Source organism: Anopheles arabiensis, chromosome X, assembly GCF_016920715.1.
Source record: "Anopheles arabiensis isolate DONGOLA chromosome X, AaraD3, whole genome shotgun sequence".
Lineage (NCBI taxonomy): Eukaryota > Metazoa > Arthropoda > Insecta > Diptera > Culicidae > Anopheles > Anopheles arabiensis.
In genome coordinates this window covers 16969914-16987834 of record NC_053519.1, presented here as the reverse complement: position 1 = coordinate 16987834, position 17921 = coordinate 16969914, and the positions used below count along the sequence as shown (strand labels likewise).

Sequence of the window (17921 nt, the reverse complement as noted above, 5' to 3'; positions counted from 1 at the left end):
ATTTTCAAAAAAAATCCTGCCAACTTTGAAAAGCTATAACTAAAAAACGGTAGCGAGTTGAACCAATCTATGAACAGTTATAGAAACTGGATTAGTTTGTTTAATTTTCATCGGAATATTGCATCAATATTGGATTACGCATTCAAAAGCTATAAGCTTCCAAAGTTGCTGGCTACCCGGGTAGCCCGGTTGCCTGGAATAGGGGTATTGAAAAATTTAATTCTAAAAAACAGGTTAATTATACTCAAAAAATTATACGAAAAAATCCAGTAAAAGATGGCTGTGGATTACACACATATTCCAAATTTCAAGTCAATCGGATTTCTAGAATCAGAGAAATGAGCAAACGAAATCGATTTGGCTACCCGGGTAGCCGGTTGCCTGGAATAGGGCTAATCCACCTTCCCCCCCATGCGTACATATCAAGGTGTTATAAATGACAAGGTGAAGTTGTTCAGAGCAAAATGACATTTCTCGACTTGACACATCTCTTCCGGGGGCTCCGGTATAAAAATCGGGGAGGGCTGGTGCGGGGTAATGAAATTTGTATGCAGATAGTGACAGATGTCCCCCACAATGTCGCCCAGCAAAAGCGATAAAAATCAACCTTCTAAATACAGTAAAGCGTCGATTATCCGGGCAGCTCGGGACCGGACGGTTGCCGGTTAATCGATTTGCACGGATAATGGTCCAAGAAATGTCAAACGCATACAAAACATATCAAATTCACTAGTTTTATTATTAATTCACCTTGAATCAATCGATTAATCTTTAGTATAATATTATTTTAATCAATAACTGTAGGTTTAACAACTGTTCAGGAACAAAAATGAATTGCGAAAATACCCCTAGACACTACCGAGCTGCACAAGAAACTGGTTACCCAATTGACTATCGCAGCAAACTTTCGCCGTAGGTATGAACAGCTGTCAGATTTATGCGCACGGTTAAGCCGCCCGCCGGTTAATCCGTCCCCGGATAATCGACGTTCTACTGTACATTATCCTTGGTACATATGGAAATAATAAGATTTGGATAATGATCCAAGAAATGTCAAAATCATTTAAAAATTATAAAATTCTCCGATTTAGGCCCGTGTCTGTGCTCTATCGCATGCGATTTTATCGCACGTGCTGTCAAACGCTTTTTCGTATAATATTGCGATTAATTGGATGAATTTAATTATATAATGATTATGAAAAATAAAGTTGAGATTGTTCCTACAAAACACCACACATTTAGTTTGACAGATAAAATCGGATGCGGTGTCCGACGAAATCAAATTTTTTTTATTCTGTCGTACGACGAAATCGCACGTCCAACGTTATCTGTGAAATCCCATATAAAATTTTGACAGGCCTTCCGATAAAATCGCATCCGATGGAGCACAGACACGGGCCTTACTAGGAATTCACATGAAACCAATCAAACTATCACTAGTAGAATATTTTTTGAATCAATAACAATAGATTTAACAATTGTCTTTTATCAAAACTGAAGTAAAAAAATATCACTAGACACTAGATAGCTGTACAACAAATGTTTTTGCTAACCCAAGAGAGCGTGGTGCTGCATCGCCGAAAATGTTCGCCACGCTAGACCAACTGTCAAATTCACGCGCACGGTTAAGCCACCCGCCGGTTAATCCGTCCCAGGATAATCGACCTTCTACTGTTTATTGCTGTCCTTCTTGCAATGTGTTTCGCCTAACTGCATCTAATCATGGCTTATATACCCTTCAAACATTTCTACAGGTGTCCTCCGAGATACGACTGTATTTGGGACCGAAAAAATGTCCCAAAGCAAGAGTCGTAAGTCGAAAAAGTAGGGCTGGAAATAGACGAACCGAGATTGTCGCGGTATCGCGAAATTCGCGCCTTGTTTATAAGGCCGCAAATACACGACGCGCGTTTCCGCGCCCGCGGAAACGCGTATAACAATCCAGCCATATAAATGAAATGTCATTCGAACGCGCTACCGCGGAAACGCAGAGATGCTCATGCTGGATATCTCTGCGGAACTGTTATACGCGTTTGAACGCGCCCGCGGAAACGCGCGTCGTGTATTTGCGGCCTAACAGTTGTAGAACAGTAGAGATGTCAAATCTTCCGCGCCTCCAATCGCGCCTGCTGTTTCGCAGAGATACCCAACTTCGGTATTGCTGAGATTTTCGCGGTAGCACGAACCGATTATTTTTACTTTTTCTGGCGGATTTGTGTGAAAACTTGTGTCAAGAAATGAGTTTTGTATTTTATTTTGCACAAACTATGTGAAATAAATAATTTGATTCGCAAATTGATAGAAAAATATTTCTTCTTAGCACATTCAATCGTCACCAGACCTCGGATGGTTCCATACACGAACCGCGATTATCTCGGCTATATGTCAGATGTTATAACAGAATTGACAGCTCAAGTCATACGCGATTTTCGCGGTACAGCGATGATCTCGGTTCGTCTATTTCCTGCCTTCTTCTTCTTCTTCTTTGGCTCAACAACCGATGTCGGTCAAGGCCTGCCTGTACCCACTTGTGGGTTTAGCTTTCAGTGACTAATTGATTCCCCTCCATAGCAGGATAGTCAGTCCTACGTATGGCGGCGCGGTCTATTTGGGGATTGAACCCATGACGGGCATGTTGTTAAGTCGTACGAGTTGACGACTGTACTACGAGACCGGGATTTCCTGCCTAGTATGTCGAATATCTGTCAATATAAAGACCCGAAGTTAAAGAGTCGAAATATATGATATCGTGTTTTTTTATTCAAAACCACCCAAATCGCCAACTCGTACTTCATAGCTGATTTGAGGCTGTTTAACGAAAAGTCGGGCCGATGTCGTACTTTGTGGCTGATTAAGAGATAGACGCCCAAGCGCCACAGATTAAGCTTAAACGACTGGAAAATTGAATATCCATAGAAAAAAAAATGAAAGCTCCACAGCTTCATTGGCTTGATCAATAGATGGCGTATTAAAACTGATTATTATATTGCTATCCTTTTCTTGCAATGTGTTTCGACAAGTTTCATCTTATCATGACCTATATAGCCTTCTAACTTTCCGAGCAAAAATCTATATGAATGGTCGTGTGGTCGGATACGTGGGTATCAACACCAACGACCATTACTCAAATCTCACTTGCTTCAATGCTGGTGGTTTCCATTGGAGTTTAGTATTTAAACAATCGTATCGCCGTTCTAGTTCTAGCGATGCATAACTTCAATGAGAAACCATACAACAGTACAGAGGAAATGAGAAAGCTCTCCTCCAAACGAGGAAGCTCAACTGGTTGGGTATCCCACAAACAGATGGCGCCACCAGCATTTTTGCAATTTTTAGAATGCATGAGTCGTTTGCTGTCTGCTAAACGAAGTCTTTCTATATTCCGTTTAGGTAGAGTGCTTGAGTCGTTTAGAAGCCGTTTAGTGGTCGTTTAGTGGATTTGTGGCACTTGGGTAGCCTGTGCTCTATAAAGCATTGCAGTTTTTCTTATTCGTTTCGAGTATTCCATTTTTTGACTCAAGTTAATCCACACAGTAAAAAACGTTTAAAAAACAAATGTAAGGCTTGGTTTTGTTTGGATCCGAAAATGTAAACTAAATCATGTGGGATGATTCTGATTGAAACCATTTCATGACAGGAATTTCAAGCAAATCAAGTAAATTTTCGATGCGGTGAAAAAATTCGGAAAGTTCATGCTAATCGCCTTGTAAGGCATTTAAAGCATTAAATGCCTTCTAAATGACTTTGAAGTCATTCAATGCTAGCAGGGTAATCTTGCTAGGTTCATTTAACAATTTATTTACCGTTTACCACATGCTATTGAATAGTTCTTAGGGTTTATTGGCATCGTTTTATAGTTTAACGAGATTGAAACATATATTTGAGCTTGTTGCTACAAAACCTACAACCTACAAAACCTTCAGGATGGCTGAAAACATTGTATGCGACGGTCCTATACCGAAATTAGATGCACGTTCGATATCGGGGTGGACTTGGCATCCCCTACTTCGGACTCGATTCCGAATCCATATGGAACGCAGCTCCATCACTACAAACCCATCAGTATTGACACAGCTGCTGACCACTGTGTATTGGACTGGTCGTGCTGTGGAGTGATGGGGAAAGGGCAGAGAGTTGGAGCAAGGTGGATTTAAAAATATCAGGTGGTGGACTGTAGTGCATTTTGACAATTCGTCACTTGACGTAAGGTCCCCAGGATTCAAACTTTGTTTACATTTATAAAATTTGTCCATATAATTTATCCACCTCATTTTTTCGATTGAAAATTCCTCAAAAATATATTTAAGACTTTGCGAGTTCTTAGTTAACATTAAAACATAGATTGAACTGTGTTTTTTTGTGATATTCCGTGAATTTATTCTATAATTCATTGTGTTTTCGACATTTTTGATTATAAAAACTAAGAAATCATTATTTGTATCAATGTTCACATAAATTCCCCATTATCTACGAGCCGCATGAACAATTTACGTGTGATTAGAACTCTTACTCACATGATTTTAAATTTCGTGCATAAACAAATCATCAAATCTTTTGTTAATATATCTCATTTTTTCGATAAAATCAATAGACACACAAAAATGCACATAATAACAAAGAAATCTGTTCTATTTGCTAAGCTTTGTGTGCGGAAACCAATGGTTAACGGTTCAAAAATGACGTAAAGTCCCTCAACTATGGCGACCCCCCAAAGGCCCTTATCCACCACCTGATATTGTTAATCCACCTTGGTATAAACAGTTGCCCGTGTCGGGCTGTCAGTCGTTCGCACCGTGTCGCAGCTTCCATATCGCTCAGCACACAATCCGAAGCCTCTCAGCAAGGCTTCTCCCGGGACAAGCAAGTGTGTGTGCTTGAGTGCGCACGTGTGTGTGTGTGTGTGTGTACGAGTTTGTGTTGTCGCTTATCTCCTAGGGTCTCCCCAGTTTCTCCCCCCCCTCCCCCCCAAAGCATCGCGAGGGCATGGCATCGGGAAGGTCATCCATCTATCAGGATCTGTCCGAGGTACGTTCGATTCCGGAGTCCGGGTGAGTCCAGGGATTGGGGACCGTGCCTTGTAGTGCGAACCCAAAAGCAGCATATAAAAGCAAAAACAAAATAAAAGGAAATTGGGAGGACGTACACGGGACGGGGGATTTTATTTGAACGCACCTCTCTCTCTCTCTGCTTAGGAAAGGAATGAATGAAGCAGACACGGTTTTTACGTTCCGTTCTTCAATGTTTAATCTTTTGTTTAACCACTTGTACCACACCCTCCCTGCCCCAGCCACCTCCCTCTCAATGTATCTCTCTCTATCTCGATATCCCGGTGTTGCGTAGGATATGTTTGTTCTAGCCAATGTCTGATAATTTAGCCTAGAAATCTCACCTTTAAGCCGGTCTTTAGCAGCCACAGACATACACAGACACAGGTACACCCAGTACATTTCCTGAGAATTAAGGCTATCAATTAAGAGGCACACGAGACGTTGTGGCAAAACTCCCCCGCATTGATAGGAGCAAATTGTTGTGATTTTTGTTTTCCGGGAAAATCCGCGGACGCTCGATTGGTTCCAGCGCCACCGAACAAATCGTTTCGCAACCAACGCGAAGCTATTGAGGTTTCGATAAGTGGGTCCTTATTGTGGGTTGAGAGAGAGGGGAAAGGAGGAGGAGAAGATGGGGAGGAGCTGAAGGAGTCGATCGATTTTGGGGCTGATGTGATGTAAGGCACCGACCGGGGAACCGGACGGAGAAATCAATAATGCGCGTTCCGCGGCGCCGCTAACCAGGATGAGCACACGAGCACGTGCGCCAAGACGGGTGTATGTGTGTTTGTGTTTGTGTGGCTGTGTGTGTGTGTGTGTGTCTCGTAAAAAAAAAATTCCTTTCCTTAAGCAGTAGGGTAATTCTAGACACAATAGCCACTTGTTTCCCGACCGTTCTTTTGGTTTTCTTCTTCTTTGTTCCTTTTCTGGTTGGTTTTTCACGACTTTCTTCCTTTCCTTTGGGGGAGCCCCTTGTATCTGTGTGTGTGTGTGTGTGTTTGTGTTAAATTCACACAAAATAGTACAACCGTTCGACCAACACGACCACGTGCGTGAATCTTCAAGAAACATGAATCTCTAAGTATTCATGAATCTCCAAGAATTCATGATTCTTGAAAAACTCATGAATCTCTAAGTATTCATGAAACTTATAAGAATTCCTAAATCTCCAAGAATTCATGAATCTCCAAGAATTCATGAATCTCTCATAAATCCTTTAAAATTCATGAATCTCTCATAAATCCTTTAAAATTCATATATCTCGTGGGATTCATGTATCTTTAGAGATGTATGATCTCCAAAATATTGAATTTGTCCAATTCCACCTAAAACTTGCCGGTTTTTGGTTCAAGCCTAGCATGGACCGTCTCCCCTTAGCAAAGCAAACTATCCGGCTGCGTGGTACTTTCCAAAAAGTCTCGAAAGCCTCTATAGGCTGGCATGACCACGTAGGTTGCTACGCCAAGAAGAAAAATAAAAACAAGTCCAAACTTTCAAACAGTCCAAAAGATTCATGAATCCCTAGAGATCCGCGAATCTTTCGAGATATAAGAATCTTTTGAGACTTATGAATCTTACGAGAATCTCTGGAATTCATGAATCATTGCAAATCTTTCTAACCAAGATTCATTGAATCATTCCAAAGATTCATTCAGAATCATGAATCTGAATCAGATTTACCCAACACTAGTACGGACCGAACCGCAATTCTTGTCGTCGCTGTTATCGCCGCTGTGCTTCCTGCATGATTATGCTGTAGCAACATACAAAAAGCACACACATACACACACACACACACAGTTCAGTCCCTTGTTCAAAAATCAAATCCCATCGAAAACCCCCTTCCGCTTCCCACCATCCTCCCGTTTTAAAAAAAACTGACATAATCGTTTCACCCCATCCCTCTCCCCCTCCATTCCCCGTATCGCCCACAAGGCAGCCACAAATAACACAAGCACTCAACTTAAAATAACACAAAAAAATAAAGATCACCCTTGGTAATGAATGTACCTTTTCTTTTCTTGATTTGCCTCTGTTGTGTCCGGTTATTCTCCTCGCTCGTATTAGATTTATGATAATGTAATCAATAAGGTAAATTTCATATACACACATTGCCACTGTTTTTTGTTTCGTTGTTTAGTTTACCATGCGCGATTTATGCGATGGCTTTTTGTTTCGTTGTTCTGTGTTTTTTTTTTCAGTTTTCTCTTGACTGTTTGTTGTGTTTTTCTGTTTATTTATTTTTTATTTCGTTGTCGTTTGTTGGCTGAGAAAACCAGCGCTCTAACTAACAATCTCTTTGTCTGTCTGTTCTGTCTTTCTCACCCATTGTCATCATCATCGATGCGAAAAATCGGCGCTGGCGTTCCCGTTTCCTGTGCAGGAGCATCCCCGCAAGCTGATACCGGAGCTGTGCAAACAGTTCTACAACCTCGGATGGGTGACCGGCACCGGTGGCGGTATAAGTATTAAGCTGGAGTTCGTATAGTTCTTGCCTTTTCGTCCCTCCAAACGCCTCACCACCTGGAATGCCGTATTTTCTAATGGTTTCTTTTTTTTTGTTGCTTCCGTTTTAGCGATGAAATCTACATTGCCCCGTCCGGCGTGCAGAAGGAACGGATCCAGCCGGACGATCTCTTCATACAGAACATCGAGGGGGACGATCTGCAAACGCCACCGGACTACAAAAAGTAACGCTGCACGGGCGAAAACCAAAAACCCCATTGGATATTATATTTTCCCGTTTTTCTTTGTCGACAGACTAACGAAGAGCCAGTGCACGCCACTGTTTATGCTCGCGTACAAGGAGCGCAGCGCCGGGGCGGTAATCCACACGCACAGCCCGGCCGCCGTCATGACCACACTGCTCTGGCCGGGCAAGGAGTTCCGCTGCACGCATCTCGAGATGATCAAGGGCATCTACGACTACGAGCTGAACCGCAATCTCATGTACGACGAGGAGCTGGTGGTGCCGATCATTGAGAACACGCTGTTCGAGAAGGACCTGGAGGAGTCGATGGCGAACGCGCTGCGCGACTACCCGGGGACGTCCGCGATCCTGGTGCGCCGCCACGGCGTGTACGTGTGGGGCCACAACTGGCAGAAGGCAAAGACGATGTACGTTTTCGGGGGTCATTTTTTTGTGTGTGTGTTTTTCCTATAGAATGTAATTTTATGTTTTCTTTCTACACCCTTCTAGGGCGGAGTGCTACGACTATCTGTTCTCGCTCGCCGTGGAAATGCACAAGGTGGGCCTGGACGCGAACGCCGTCCCGAAACGGTACTAGATGCAACGAACGCATTCACACACCCTGCCTCCTCCCGCAATAACAAAACCTCCTGCAAGGATAATCACCGAATCCCGCCTCGTGAGCCACGTGGATGCATGATAATCGAATAGTGGACGTAGCGAATTAGTTGTTATCATGGCCTAGCCGTGAATTTTTTCCTACCACACGATCAAACACACAGAAAGACACACACACACACACGCATTGCGCCAATTTTTCTCAGGCCTTTACCGAATACCCGTACCCAGAGGTGTTTTGCCTTCCGTTTGTCGTGCGTTGTTGTATCAATTATTGATTTTAAACAAAAAAATGTAAACACAAACACACACGCACCCCCACACGCAAAAGTAGGGAAAAGCTGCACAACCACAGTGATTTTTACAGAATGCAAATGTTGTAGCAAAAGAAAGAGAGAGAGAGAGAGGGATAGAGAGAGAAGAGAGTGAGAGAGAGAGAGAGAGAGAGAGAGAGAAAGAGAAGAGGGAAAGGCCACATTCGCTCATCGAGGCTTTTTGCATACGACAAAACGAACCGTGATAGAAGCGCGCGCGCACACACCCACACCCTCACACATACACACACACAATACACATTTTTGTACGAACGGTTTTTAGTGTAGGTACTTTTTTGGAGAAATACAAGCGCGCTGTTGTTTTCAGCACCAATCCCAATTTAACAAAAAAACAAAACTGATTGTAACGTTTTCTCTGACAACCGAAAAAAAACCTTTATTTCTTTCAGGTTTCCGAGATACACGTGCTAGCTGGCGATTTTGAAATGGATACTCCTTTTTCTTTGTAGTTACTCGTATAAAAGATCTTCATAGCGTATGTTACAGCTTTAATATACTCCCTAGCAGCCAGGAGCAACCGATCGATGCACAGCTATGGAAGCTATATTAGTTGCTTTAATTTTCATCCTAAAATTGCATTCTTATTGGATTGCGCACTCAAAACCTGTAAGCTTCCAAAACCGCTGGTTACCCGCTTAGTCCGGTTGCATGAGAAAAGGGGGAACGAAATAATTGATTCTAAAAATGAGTTCATTTTGATCCAAAAATTCAAAGAAAAATTATAGATAAAGATAACTGTGATTTACACATACAGTTAAAGTTTATCGGATTACTAGAATCGAATAAATAACCAATCGAAATTGATTTGGCTACCCGTGTAGACTGTTTCCTGGAATCGTGATAATTAATTCTAAAAACGAGTTTTTTGTGATCCTAAAACTCAAACAACATTTTCAGATAAAAATATCTGTACTTTACACACAGTTCAAATTTTAAGTCAATCGGATTACAACAATTGGAGAAATAAGAAATCAAAACAAACTTGGCTACCCGTGTAACCCGGTTGCCTGGAAAAGGGTACCGTAATAATTGATTCAAAAAACGGGTTTAATTTGATCCGAAAATTCTTATAAAAATCATAAACAAAGAAAACTGTAATTTACACTCATCTTCCAAATTTCAAGTCAATCGGATAACTAGAATCAGAGACATAACCAATCAAATTTGATTTGGCTACACGGGTAGATTCAAAAAAAAAGAATTAAAAGAAAAAGACAAGAAAAATGACGTGCTACGTCGCGCAAGATGACTGTAATTTACACTCATAGTCTAAATTTCAAGTCAATCAGATTACTATTATCGGATAAATAAGCAATCAAAATCCCGGGTTGGAGGTGAGTCAACCGGCATAGGCTTAAATTTAAACGGAAGTGTGTCCAAAAATCGGGAGAAACGAACCCTTTACCGTACACAGGCGCTGCTGATCCTGTGTGACATGCGTTGTTCGTTGGAGAGTTGGCGTCAAAGAAAAAGAAAAAGAAAGCGTCACACACTCCAACAAAAGTGAGAAAGGCGTGCACAGGCTAGGACACGAACCGTAGCTGAGCGTTCACGGTAAGGATTTTGGGGATTGTTTGGGTGGAATCGTTAATGTTTCTTAGCGGGGCTTGCTGGTGTCGGTGTGCGGGCAAGTGTTTGAGAGAACAAATCACCGGCATGAAATTTGCAGCAGCAGCTTTGTCGCTACGGGAATCCGCCATTACTACCTGTCCGTCGCCGAAGAACCATTCCGTTGTCGTCATTGTCCGTGGTCGTCGCAACCTTCGTGAGAAAATCGATCCACAGTCCCGTGGTTTATTTCCGGTAATGGAAACGGTTGTGCGGCTTCTCCATCCAGCATTACGCGACCTGTGCCTGTGTGTCTATGTCTGTGTGAGTGTGTGTTGTTGAATTGCGTGTTTTTTCGCCCACTTACTGGGTTTGAGCGTCTCCAGTTTGTTGGCGTGCTTGAGAGGACAGGGAGCAAGTTTGTGTTAGGTCCGTGGCTTAAGGATAGTTTTGCAAAAGTGTGTTAAACTTCGAAAATAGAGTTTGCTGGACTGGTGGAGCAGGCGGCGTTGTGTTGGCAGTATGTGAGGTTAGGTTAGGGCTCCAGGCCCAAGGTACATTGTGTTTCATCTGTTGCTCAATTCTCGAGAAGTGGGTGATCTTGATTGGAACAGTCTGCAGTTTGTTGGCGTGCTTAAGAAGATAGGAAGCAGGTTTGTGTTAGGTCCGCGGCTAAAGGATAGTTTTGCAAAAGTGTGTTAAACTTCGAAAATAGAGTTTGCTGGACTGGTGGAGCAGGCGGCGTTGTGTTGGCAGTATGCGAGGTTAGGTTAGGGCTCCAGGCCCGAGGTACATTTTGTTTCATCTGTTGCTCAATTATCGGGAAGTGGGTAATCTTGGTTGAAACAGTTTGTAGTTTGTTGGCGTGCTTGAGAGGATAGCAAGCAGGTTTGTGTTAGGTATGCGCATTATCGATAGTTTTGCAAAAGTGTGCTAAATTGCGAAAATTGAGCTTCCTAGGTTGGCGGAGCAGGCGGTGTTGTGTTGGCAGTATGCAAGGTTACAAGGCCCAAGTTACATTGTGTTTCATCTGTTGCTCAATTCTCGGGAAGTGGTGATCTTCTTTGGAACCGTCTGTAGTTTGTTGGCGTGCTTGAGAGGATAGCAAGCAGGTTTGTTTGAGGTCTGCGCATTAAGGATAGTTTTGCAAAAGCGTGCTAAATTGCGAAAATTGAGCTTGCTAGATTGGCGGAGCAGGCGGCGTTGTGTTGGCAGTATGTGAGGTTAGGTTAGGGCTCCAGGCCCAAGGTACATTATGTTTCATCTGTTGCTCAATTCTCGAGAAGTGGGTGATCTTGATTGGAACAGTCTGCAGTTTGTTGGCGTGCTTAAGAAGATAGGAAGCAGGTTTGTGTTAGGTCCGCGCTAAAGGATAGTTTTGCAAAAGTGTGTTAAACTTCGAAAATAGAGTTTGCTGGACTGGTGGAGCAGGCGGCGTTGTGTTGGCAGTATGCGAGGTTAGGTTAGGGCTCCAGGCCCGAGGTACATTTTGTTTCATCTGTTGCTCAATTATCGGGAAGTGGGTAATCTTGGTTGAAACAGTTTGTAGTTTGTTGGCGTGCTTGAGAGGATAGCAAGCAGGTTTGTGTTAGGTATGCGCATTATCGATAGTTTTGCAAAAGTGTGCTAAATTGCGAAAATTGAGCTTCCTAGGTTGGCGGAGCAGGCGGTGTTGTGTTGGCAGTATGCAAGGTTACAAGGCCCAAGTTACATTGTGTTTCATCTGTTGCTCAATTCTCGGGAAGTGGTGATCTTCTTTGGAACCGTCTGTAGTTTGTTGGCGTGCTTGAGAGGATAGCAAGCAGGTTTGTTTGAGGTCTGCGCATTAAGGATAGTTTTGCAAAAGCGTGCTAAATTGCGAAAATTGAGCTTGATAGATTGGCGGAGCAGGCGGCGTTGTGTTGGCAGTATGTGAGGTTAGGTTAGGGCTCCAGGCCCAAGGTACATTATGTTTCATCTGTTGCTCAATTCTCAGCACGCGCTTCTCGTTTTGGTTGGAATTGAAATGAAATCAATGAGCTAGAGCGTCTCCAGTTTGTTGGCGTGCTTAAGAGGATAGGAAGCAGGTTTGTTTGAGGTCTGCGTATTAAAGATAGTTTTGCAAAAGTGTGCTAAACTGTGAAAGTTGTATCTGCCGGACTGTCGGAGCAGGCGGCGTTGTGTTGGCAGTATGCAAGGTTAGGTTAGAGTTCCAGGCCCGAGGTACATTGTGTCTCCTCTGTTAGGGCGGTGGCAACGCTTTTTCGCATGCGATTTTATCGGACACCCTGTCAAATTTCGGGATGACGAAATCGCACGTCCGACGTTATCTGTCAAATCCCATACAAATCTCGTCGGATAAAATCGCATCCGATGAGCGTTGCCACCGCCCTTAGGCCCGTGTCTGTGCTCCATCGCATGCGATTTTATCGCACGTGCTGTCAAGCGCTTTTTCGTATAATATTGCGATTATTTGGATGATTTTAATAATATAACGATTATGAAAAATTAAGTTGAGATTGTTCCTGCCAAACACCACACATTTAGTTTGACAGATAAAATCGGATACGGCGTCCGACGAAATCAAAATTTTTTGATTCCGTCGTACGACGAAATCGCACGTCCGACGTTATCTGTCAAATCTCATATAAAATTTTGACAGGCCTTCCGATAAAATCGCATCCGATGGAGCACAGACACGGGCCTTACTCAATTCTCGGGACACGGGTGATCTCGGTTAGAACAGAAAAGAAGAGAAAATCAATTATACCGTCTCGCAATTTCATCATACTTTTTACATACTTTCGTCATACTTTTTAATGAATGAATTATATACAAGACTTTGCAACTCAACTCAAGACCAGCAGCCCTCTTCAGCAGATGTGTTGACGATACTAGGAACACGGCACAAGAACAATCATTCGTGCAGCGTATTATAGCAACAGTCCCACAGTCCGTAGAAATGTCTCGCGATGAATGGGATGAATTGCTGAAAATCCCGCATCTCTAGCACCTCTAGTGAATGAAGAAGTAGACACCGTAATATCCAAATGAGTTATTAACGGTCCGAGTTACGAGTTAATGAGACCCAACGTTGCATTATAACCCTTTCCAGCTCAGTCTCCCATTCTCGGCACTGCTCATTGTTTGCTTCCCGACCTGTGCCCCGCGCCAGGCTTTTTGTCATCTTTGAGGTTGTTTAATTTCGAAAAGTTTCGTCCGCCATCGACGAGTGGTTTTCGGTCATCCGGCTAAACGTCATCCGCGGGAATGGGAACGCGCGAGCTCTGCTCTGCTCTGTGTGTGTGCGTGTGGCTACGTCTACGTCACTGTGCTGTCAGTGCCGGACCGCTCTAAACGTAAACAAATGCGACAGCGACATCGAACGAAGCAGGCCAGTGGCAGTAGCTTACGACTTCCCGGCCACCGGTGGCTTGGTGCTTTGTTTTCTGTTTTGTGTGTGACCGCAAAAGGAAGGACAATCGAACGTGTCGCGCACGACGCTTCCCTTGCCCCACTTTCCGCCTAGCGATGCCTACTACCGCCAGCCAGTATCCGGACGCTGAGCGCTGTGGCAAAGTGTTCGCGAACTTCCGTGAGTGGCACGATCTTACTACGCTCATCCGGGAGTTGTCCCCCCGCTTCTTCTCCGTCCGCCAAGCTCACCAGCATCCATCTTTTCTGTTTTCTTCCATCCAGCTCGCTGCTAGCTGCTGAAGGATGAGCCGAGAGCGGCCGTTGCTCACCCCGGTCTGCTATGCCGGCGAGCGGAAGCAGTTCGTGGAGTCCATCCTGATGGCCAGCTACGAGTACGGGCCGAACCTTTCCTACGGCTCGATCAATCTGATTGGCTGGCCGTCCAACTTCCCGAACTACGGCGACCATACGGACTCGTACCTGTTGGTAGGTGTGCCTCTCCCCCACCGAGCGGGCGACAGGCGACAACAACGAAACCAAAATGCTAACCGCACTCTTCTCCCTTTCCCTTGCCTTCCCCGGCCAGTCATCGTACGGCGAGTGGTCCCGGCTAGCACCGTCGTACCGGCCCGAGTTCGGGCTGGCGAGGGTAGCGCCGTGCGACAATCCGCCGGTGGACGAGTTCTTCGTCGCCAGCTTCGAGCAGGCCGTCTATCCGGCCGAGGTCGGCGTGTACGAAACGCTGCATCCGGGCACGGTCCGCCGCATCACGTGCTACGTGGTGAAGGTCGGCTGGGTCTGTCTCTGGGACGGCCGCTCCGACAAGTGGAAGCACGTAGCGGGCGACGGGGGCGCTAGCCCCGCGCGCCTGTTCCTGCCGACCCTGCGCACCGTCCCGCACCGGACGCGCGTGCTGCGCTTCGAGCTAAACTTGCGCGACCACCGGTACATCAGCGGGCTGGACGGTATCATACTGGTGGGCGGCGTGCAGGACATCCGCGAAGTGCGCGCGAAGGTTCGAGCAGTAGCATCGACTGCCGCATCATCACCAACACCACCACCACCGGTGGAGGCGGCGGGAGGCACCAGCCAGCCAAACCTTACCGATATGCCGTACGAGATACTGTATCACATCCTCTCCCATCTCGACTGGTTCGCTCTCACCGACGTGGAGAAGGTGTGCGTCCGGTGCGCCGAGGTGGTGGCTGACGCCCGCCTCTACCGGGAGGTGAACCTGCGCCCGTACTGGGACCGGGTCGATTCTCACTTCCTGCTGTGGCTGGGCACCCGGTGCGCCGGCATCAAGAAGCTGGATCTGTCCGGATGCGGCATCGTCAACGAGTTCAACATAATCGACCTGCGGATGTAAGCCGCATGAGAGAGGATGCTGATGTGCTAATTGTATTTACCTTCTTCTTCTACTTCTTTTTCGCAGCTTTTTCAACCGCCACGGGCACACGCTCACGCACCTGCGCCTTAACTGCATCGGCGTGCTCCACGCCATGTCGTTCGTGCTGGAGCTGTGTCCCGAGCTGACCGAGCTGTGCATGCAGAACGCGGTGCTGGACAACCAGCGCTACCAGCCGTCCGTCTGCAAGCGGCTGACCGTGCTCGATCTGAGCCGAGCGCAGTGCGCGCCCGAAACGCTGCTGGCCCTGCTGCAGCAAAATCCGCACTTGCAGCACCTGAGCCTGGCGAGCTGCGAAGAGTCGAGCCTGCCCGACATCACGCACACGATCGGCGAGCACAACCGCGCCCTGCTCAGCCTGAAGCTGTGGAAGACGCACGCGCTCGGGGCGCACGGGCTGGTGCCGCTGCAGCACTGCACCAAGCTGCAGGAGCTCGATCTCGGCTACAGCAACCACGAGGACTCCGCCGAGGGTACGCTCGCCCGGCTGGCGGCGGCCTGTCCCGACCTGCGCTGGCTCGTGCTCGGCGGGTTCCGCGGCATCACCAACAACGATCTGCTGGCGATCGCGCGCCACTGCCCCCGGCTGCAGTACCTGGACCTCATGAGCTCCGTGATGCTGTCCGGCGAGGCGATCAACGCGATCTTCATCGGCTGCCCGGCGCTCCGCCTGCTCGAGCTGAGCTACTGCAACGGCATCGAGAAGGAGTGGTTCGACATGTGGCGCCGCGAGTTCCCGCACGTCGACGTGAAGCACCAATACTGAGGCGGGGAAGAAGGAGAGTGTGTGGTGGAAGCGGATGCGCCCATGCGAGGTGTTGGCGCTCTTTCGTTTGTTTGGTGGGGGGTTTGTTTTTGTTTTGCTTCGCCCGTTTCATTCATAGATAGGTAGATGGTAATGGCTGCTAACCGCCAGTTTGAATTTAAAAATTGTTGTTCCTTCATTTGAGAGGGCTTTCTTAGCTAATGTGAACTATTGCAAGTGAATTTCGTTTTAAAACGCCGACCACTGACGCGGGCGAAGGCGTTGGACGCGTATATATCCGCCGAGGTATTGGCAGTTTTTCGTTTATTAGTTTTTATTTCTTCTCCTACAAAGCTAGGTAGACGGTAATGGATGCTAGCCGCCGGATTGAATTTAAACAATGTTGTTCCTTTACTGAAAAGGATTATATTAGCTAATGTGAACTATAGCAAGCGAATTTAGTTTTATAACACCGACGCGACTGTTGTTTATTGAATTATAATGAAATAAAAAAGGAAGATGCTGAACTCGAACACACAATCACCTGTGCGTGTGTTTTCTTTTACTAGCCTGATTAGATGAGGTGTCCATCTGCTCAAATACTCTGTTCTCTGCTCGCACTGTTTCGCTCGTGGCAGAGTGAATTGCGAACGCACTTTTGCATTTAGACGACAACAAACCATCTTTTTGCAATCCTGCGCATAAAAGTACATGGGAAAAATGAACCTATACAGCGCCTACCACAACTATATGGACAGCCGTTTTTCGCGATTTGCAGAAAATCCATAAGAGATAGATAAAAACAGTGAATGTATGAGTTGTGCAGAATATTATTTCACATCTTCCTATATTTTTTCCATTTTTTTAACACATTTTTAACACAATCAGACCGCTACAAAGGCGCCCGTAAATGTTTTGGAGGAAGTGCACACGAACACGATATTCAATTGCAATGAGCCTAGAGTATTACTCTTTGCACATATTCTTACCGACTTTACAAATACTTATCTAATACATGTAAATATCACATCACTAATTCAGCCAGTCCTTATTTAGGCTCATAAACTACCTAACGAATTCACGACTAAACTTTACAAGCAGACGGCTACCGGCGACTTTGGAGTGGTCTAAGAGAACATCGATGGTGAAGTGGGTGGTGGGAGGAAAAAAATATCGGACTAGGATTACATTCCTCAACTATGTATGTAACAGCAGCAAATATTTAGATTCTGCTAAAAAATCGTTGTTGAGGTTTTTGTGTCGCTTTTGTTTGATCGGATCAGTTTTGAACCGTTGTTCACAAAATTGATAAGGTTCTCATGGCAATTTCAAAATAATTTTTGAAAAAATTTTTATATACTTTGGTTTGCATTTTCAAAACAATCATTACTGGCGAAAAAAAATAATTTTGTGAAATTTTTTGATATTCGAAAAAAATATATTTTGATAATTACTCTTATAAAACTTATAAAACCTTAAAATAAGTTATAAAAACACTTTTTAAAAATCGTTCAAAAATGTATTTTTGAATTTATGTACCTTTGTAGAATATGTTATTTATATTTTTGAACGATTTATAAACGCGTTAGTTAGCACATAAAACCTGTTTTTCGAAGTGTCTTTATAGTTATGGTACGACCATAAATTTGTTTTTTCGACATAAGCCGTGTAAAAATGTATTAAAAAATTGGGAAAAAATATAGGAAGATGTGAAATAGTATCCTGCACAACTCATACATTCACTGTTTTTATCTATCTCTTATGGATTTTCTGCAAATCGCGAAAAACGACTGTCCATTTAGTTGTGGTAGGCGCTGTATGAACTCTTTGGTGGAAAAGGGTCTTCAAGGGCATGTAAACATGATGGGATTTTTTTTTGCGATTGATTTTTACAGTGCGCACACGCTGCGGGTTATTTAGCGCCATCTATCAACCGGTAGGGGAAGCAGTCGGCGAACGAAATAAGTGTGCCCGTAACGCTCGTAACGCTTCAACCCCTGACTGAGAACAGTTACCTAGCTTTAGGTTTTGTTTGCCCAGCGTAAAGGCCGGGCTACATTGATCATACTCCATAGTGTAATTTTTGTGAACGCATACGCCATCTAGCGGCGGCGGGTTGAAGCTAGATGCTGGC

The 17921-nt window shown here is 44.9% G+C and overlaps 2 protein-coding genes across 9 annotated transcripts; both read left to right on the top strand.

Moving 5' to 3' along the window:
• The first annotated feature begins 4873 nt into the window (after window positions 1-4873).
• LOC120906452 (probable methylthioribulose-1-phosphate dehydratase) lies at window positions 4874-9027 on the top strand. Of its 2 annotated transcripts, XM_040318149.1 has the most exons (6): window positions 4874-5025; window positions 7116-7139; window positions 7432-7526; window positions 7625-7738; window positions 7809-8165; window positions 8248-9027. In XM_040318149.1, exons 1-6 carry the CDS (start codon window positions 4984-4986, stop codon window positions 8333-8335), a joined length of 720 nt encoding a protein of 239 aa, XP_040174083.1. In that variant the 5' UTR covers window positions 4874-4983; the 3' UTR covers window positions 8336-9027. The 2 variants fall into 2 exon arrangements, with proteins under 2 accessions (XP_040174083.1, XP_040174084.1); XM_040318150.1 differs by lacking the exon at window positions 7116-7139.
• A 1117-nt stretch (window positions 9028-10144) lies between these two features.
• Window positions 10145-16327, top strand: LOC120906309 (F-box/LRR-repeat protein 4-like). Of its 7 annotated transcripts, none has more exons than XM_040317875.1 (5): window positions 10617-10667; window positions 13333-13812; window positions 13917-14120; window positions 14221-14999; window positions 15070-16327. In XM_040317875.1, exons 3-5 carry the CDS (start codon window positions 13938-13940, stop codon window positions 15806-15808), a joined length of 1701 nt encoding a protein of 566 aa, XP_040173809.1. In that variant the 5' UTR covers window positions 10617-10667; window positions 13333-13812; window positions 13917-13937; the 3' UTR covers window positions 15809-16327. The 7 variants fall into 7 exon arrangements, with proteins under 7 accessions (XP_040173810.1, XP_040173809.1, XP_040173807.1 ...); XM_040317873.1 differs by having other exon boundaries at window positions 10617-10767; XM_040317874.1 differs by lacking the exon at window positions 10617-10667 and adding an exon at window positions 11607-11695.
• The last annotated feature ends 1594 nt before the right edge of the window (window positions 16328-17921 follow it).

Coding starts and splice junctions, on each gene's coding strand:
- LOC120906452 (XM_040318149.1), top strand. CDS start 4,984: ATGGCATCGGGAAGGTCATCCATCTATCAGGATCTGTCCGAG. Junction 5,026..7,115: donor TCTATCAGGATCTGTCCGAG/GTACGTTCGATT, acceptor CGCTCGTATTAG/ATTTATGATAATGTAATCAA. Junction 7,527..7,624: donor GGTATAAGTATTAAGCTGGA/GTTCGTATAGTT, acceptor CTTCCGTTTTAG/CGATGAAATCTACATTGCCC.
- LOC120906309 (XM_040317876.1), top strand. CDS start 13,938: ATGAGCCGAGAGCGGCCGTTGCTCACCCCGGTCTGCTATGCCGGCGAG. Junction 14,121..14,220: donor ATACGGACTCGTACCTGTTG/GTAGGTGTGCCT, acceptor TTCCCCGGCCAG/TCATCGTACGGCGAGTGGTC. Junction 15,000..15,069: donor AACATAATCGACCTGCGGAT/GTAAGCCGCATG, acceptor TCTTTTTCGCAG/CTTTTTCAACCGCCACGGGC.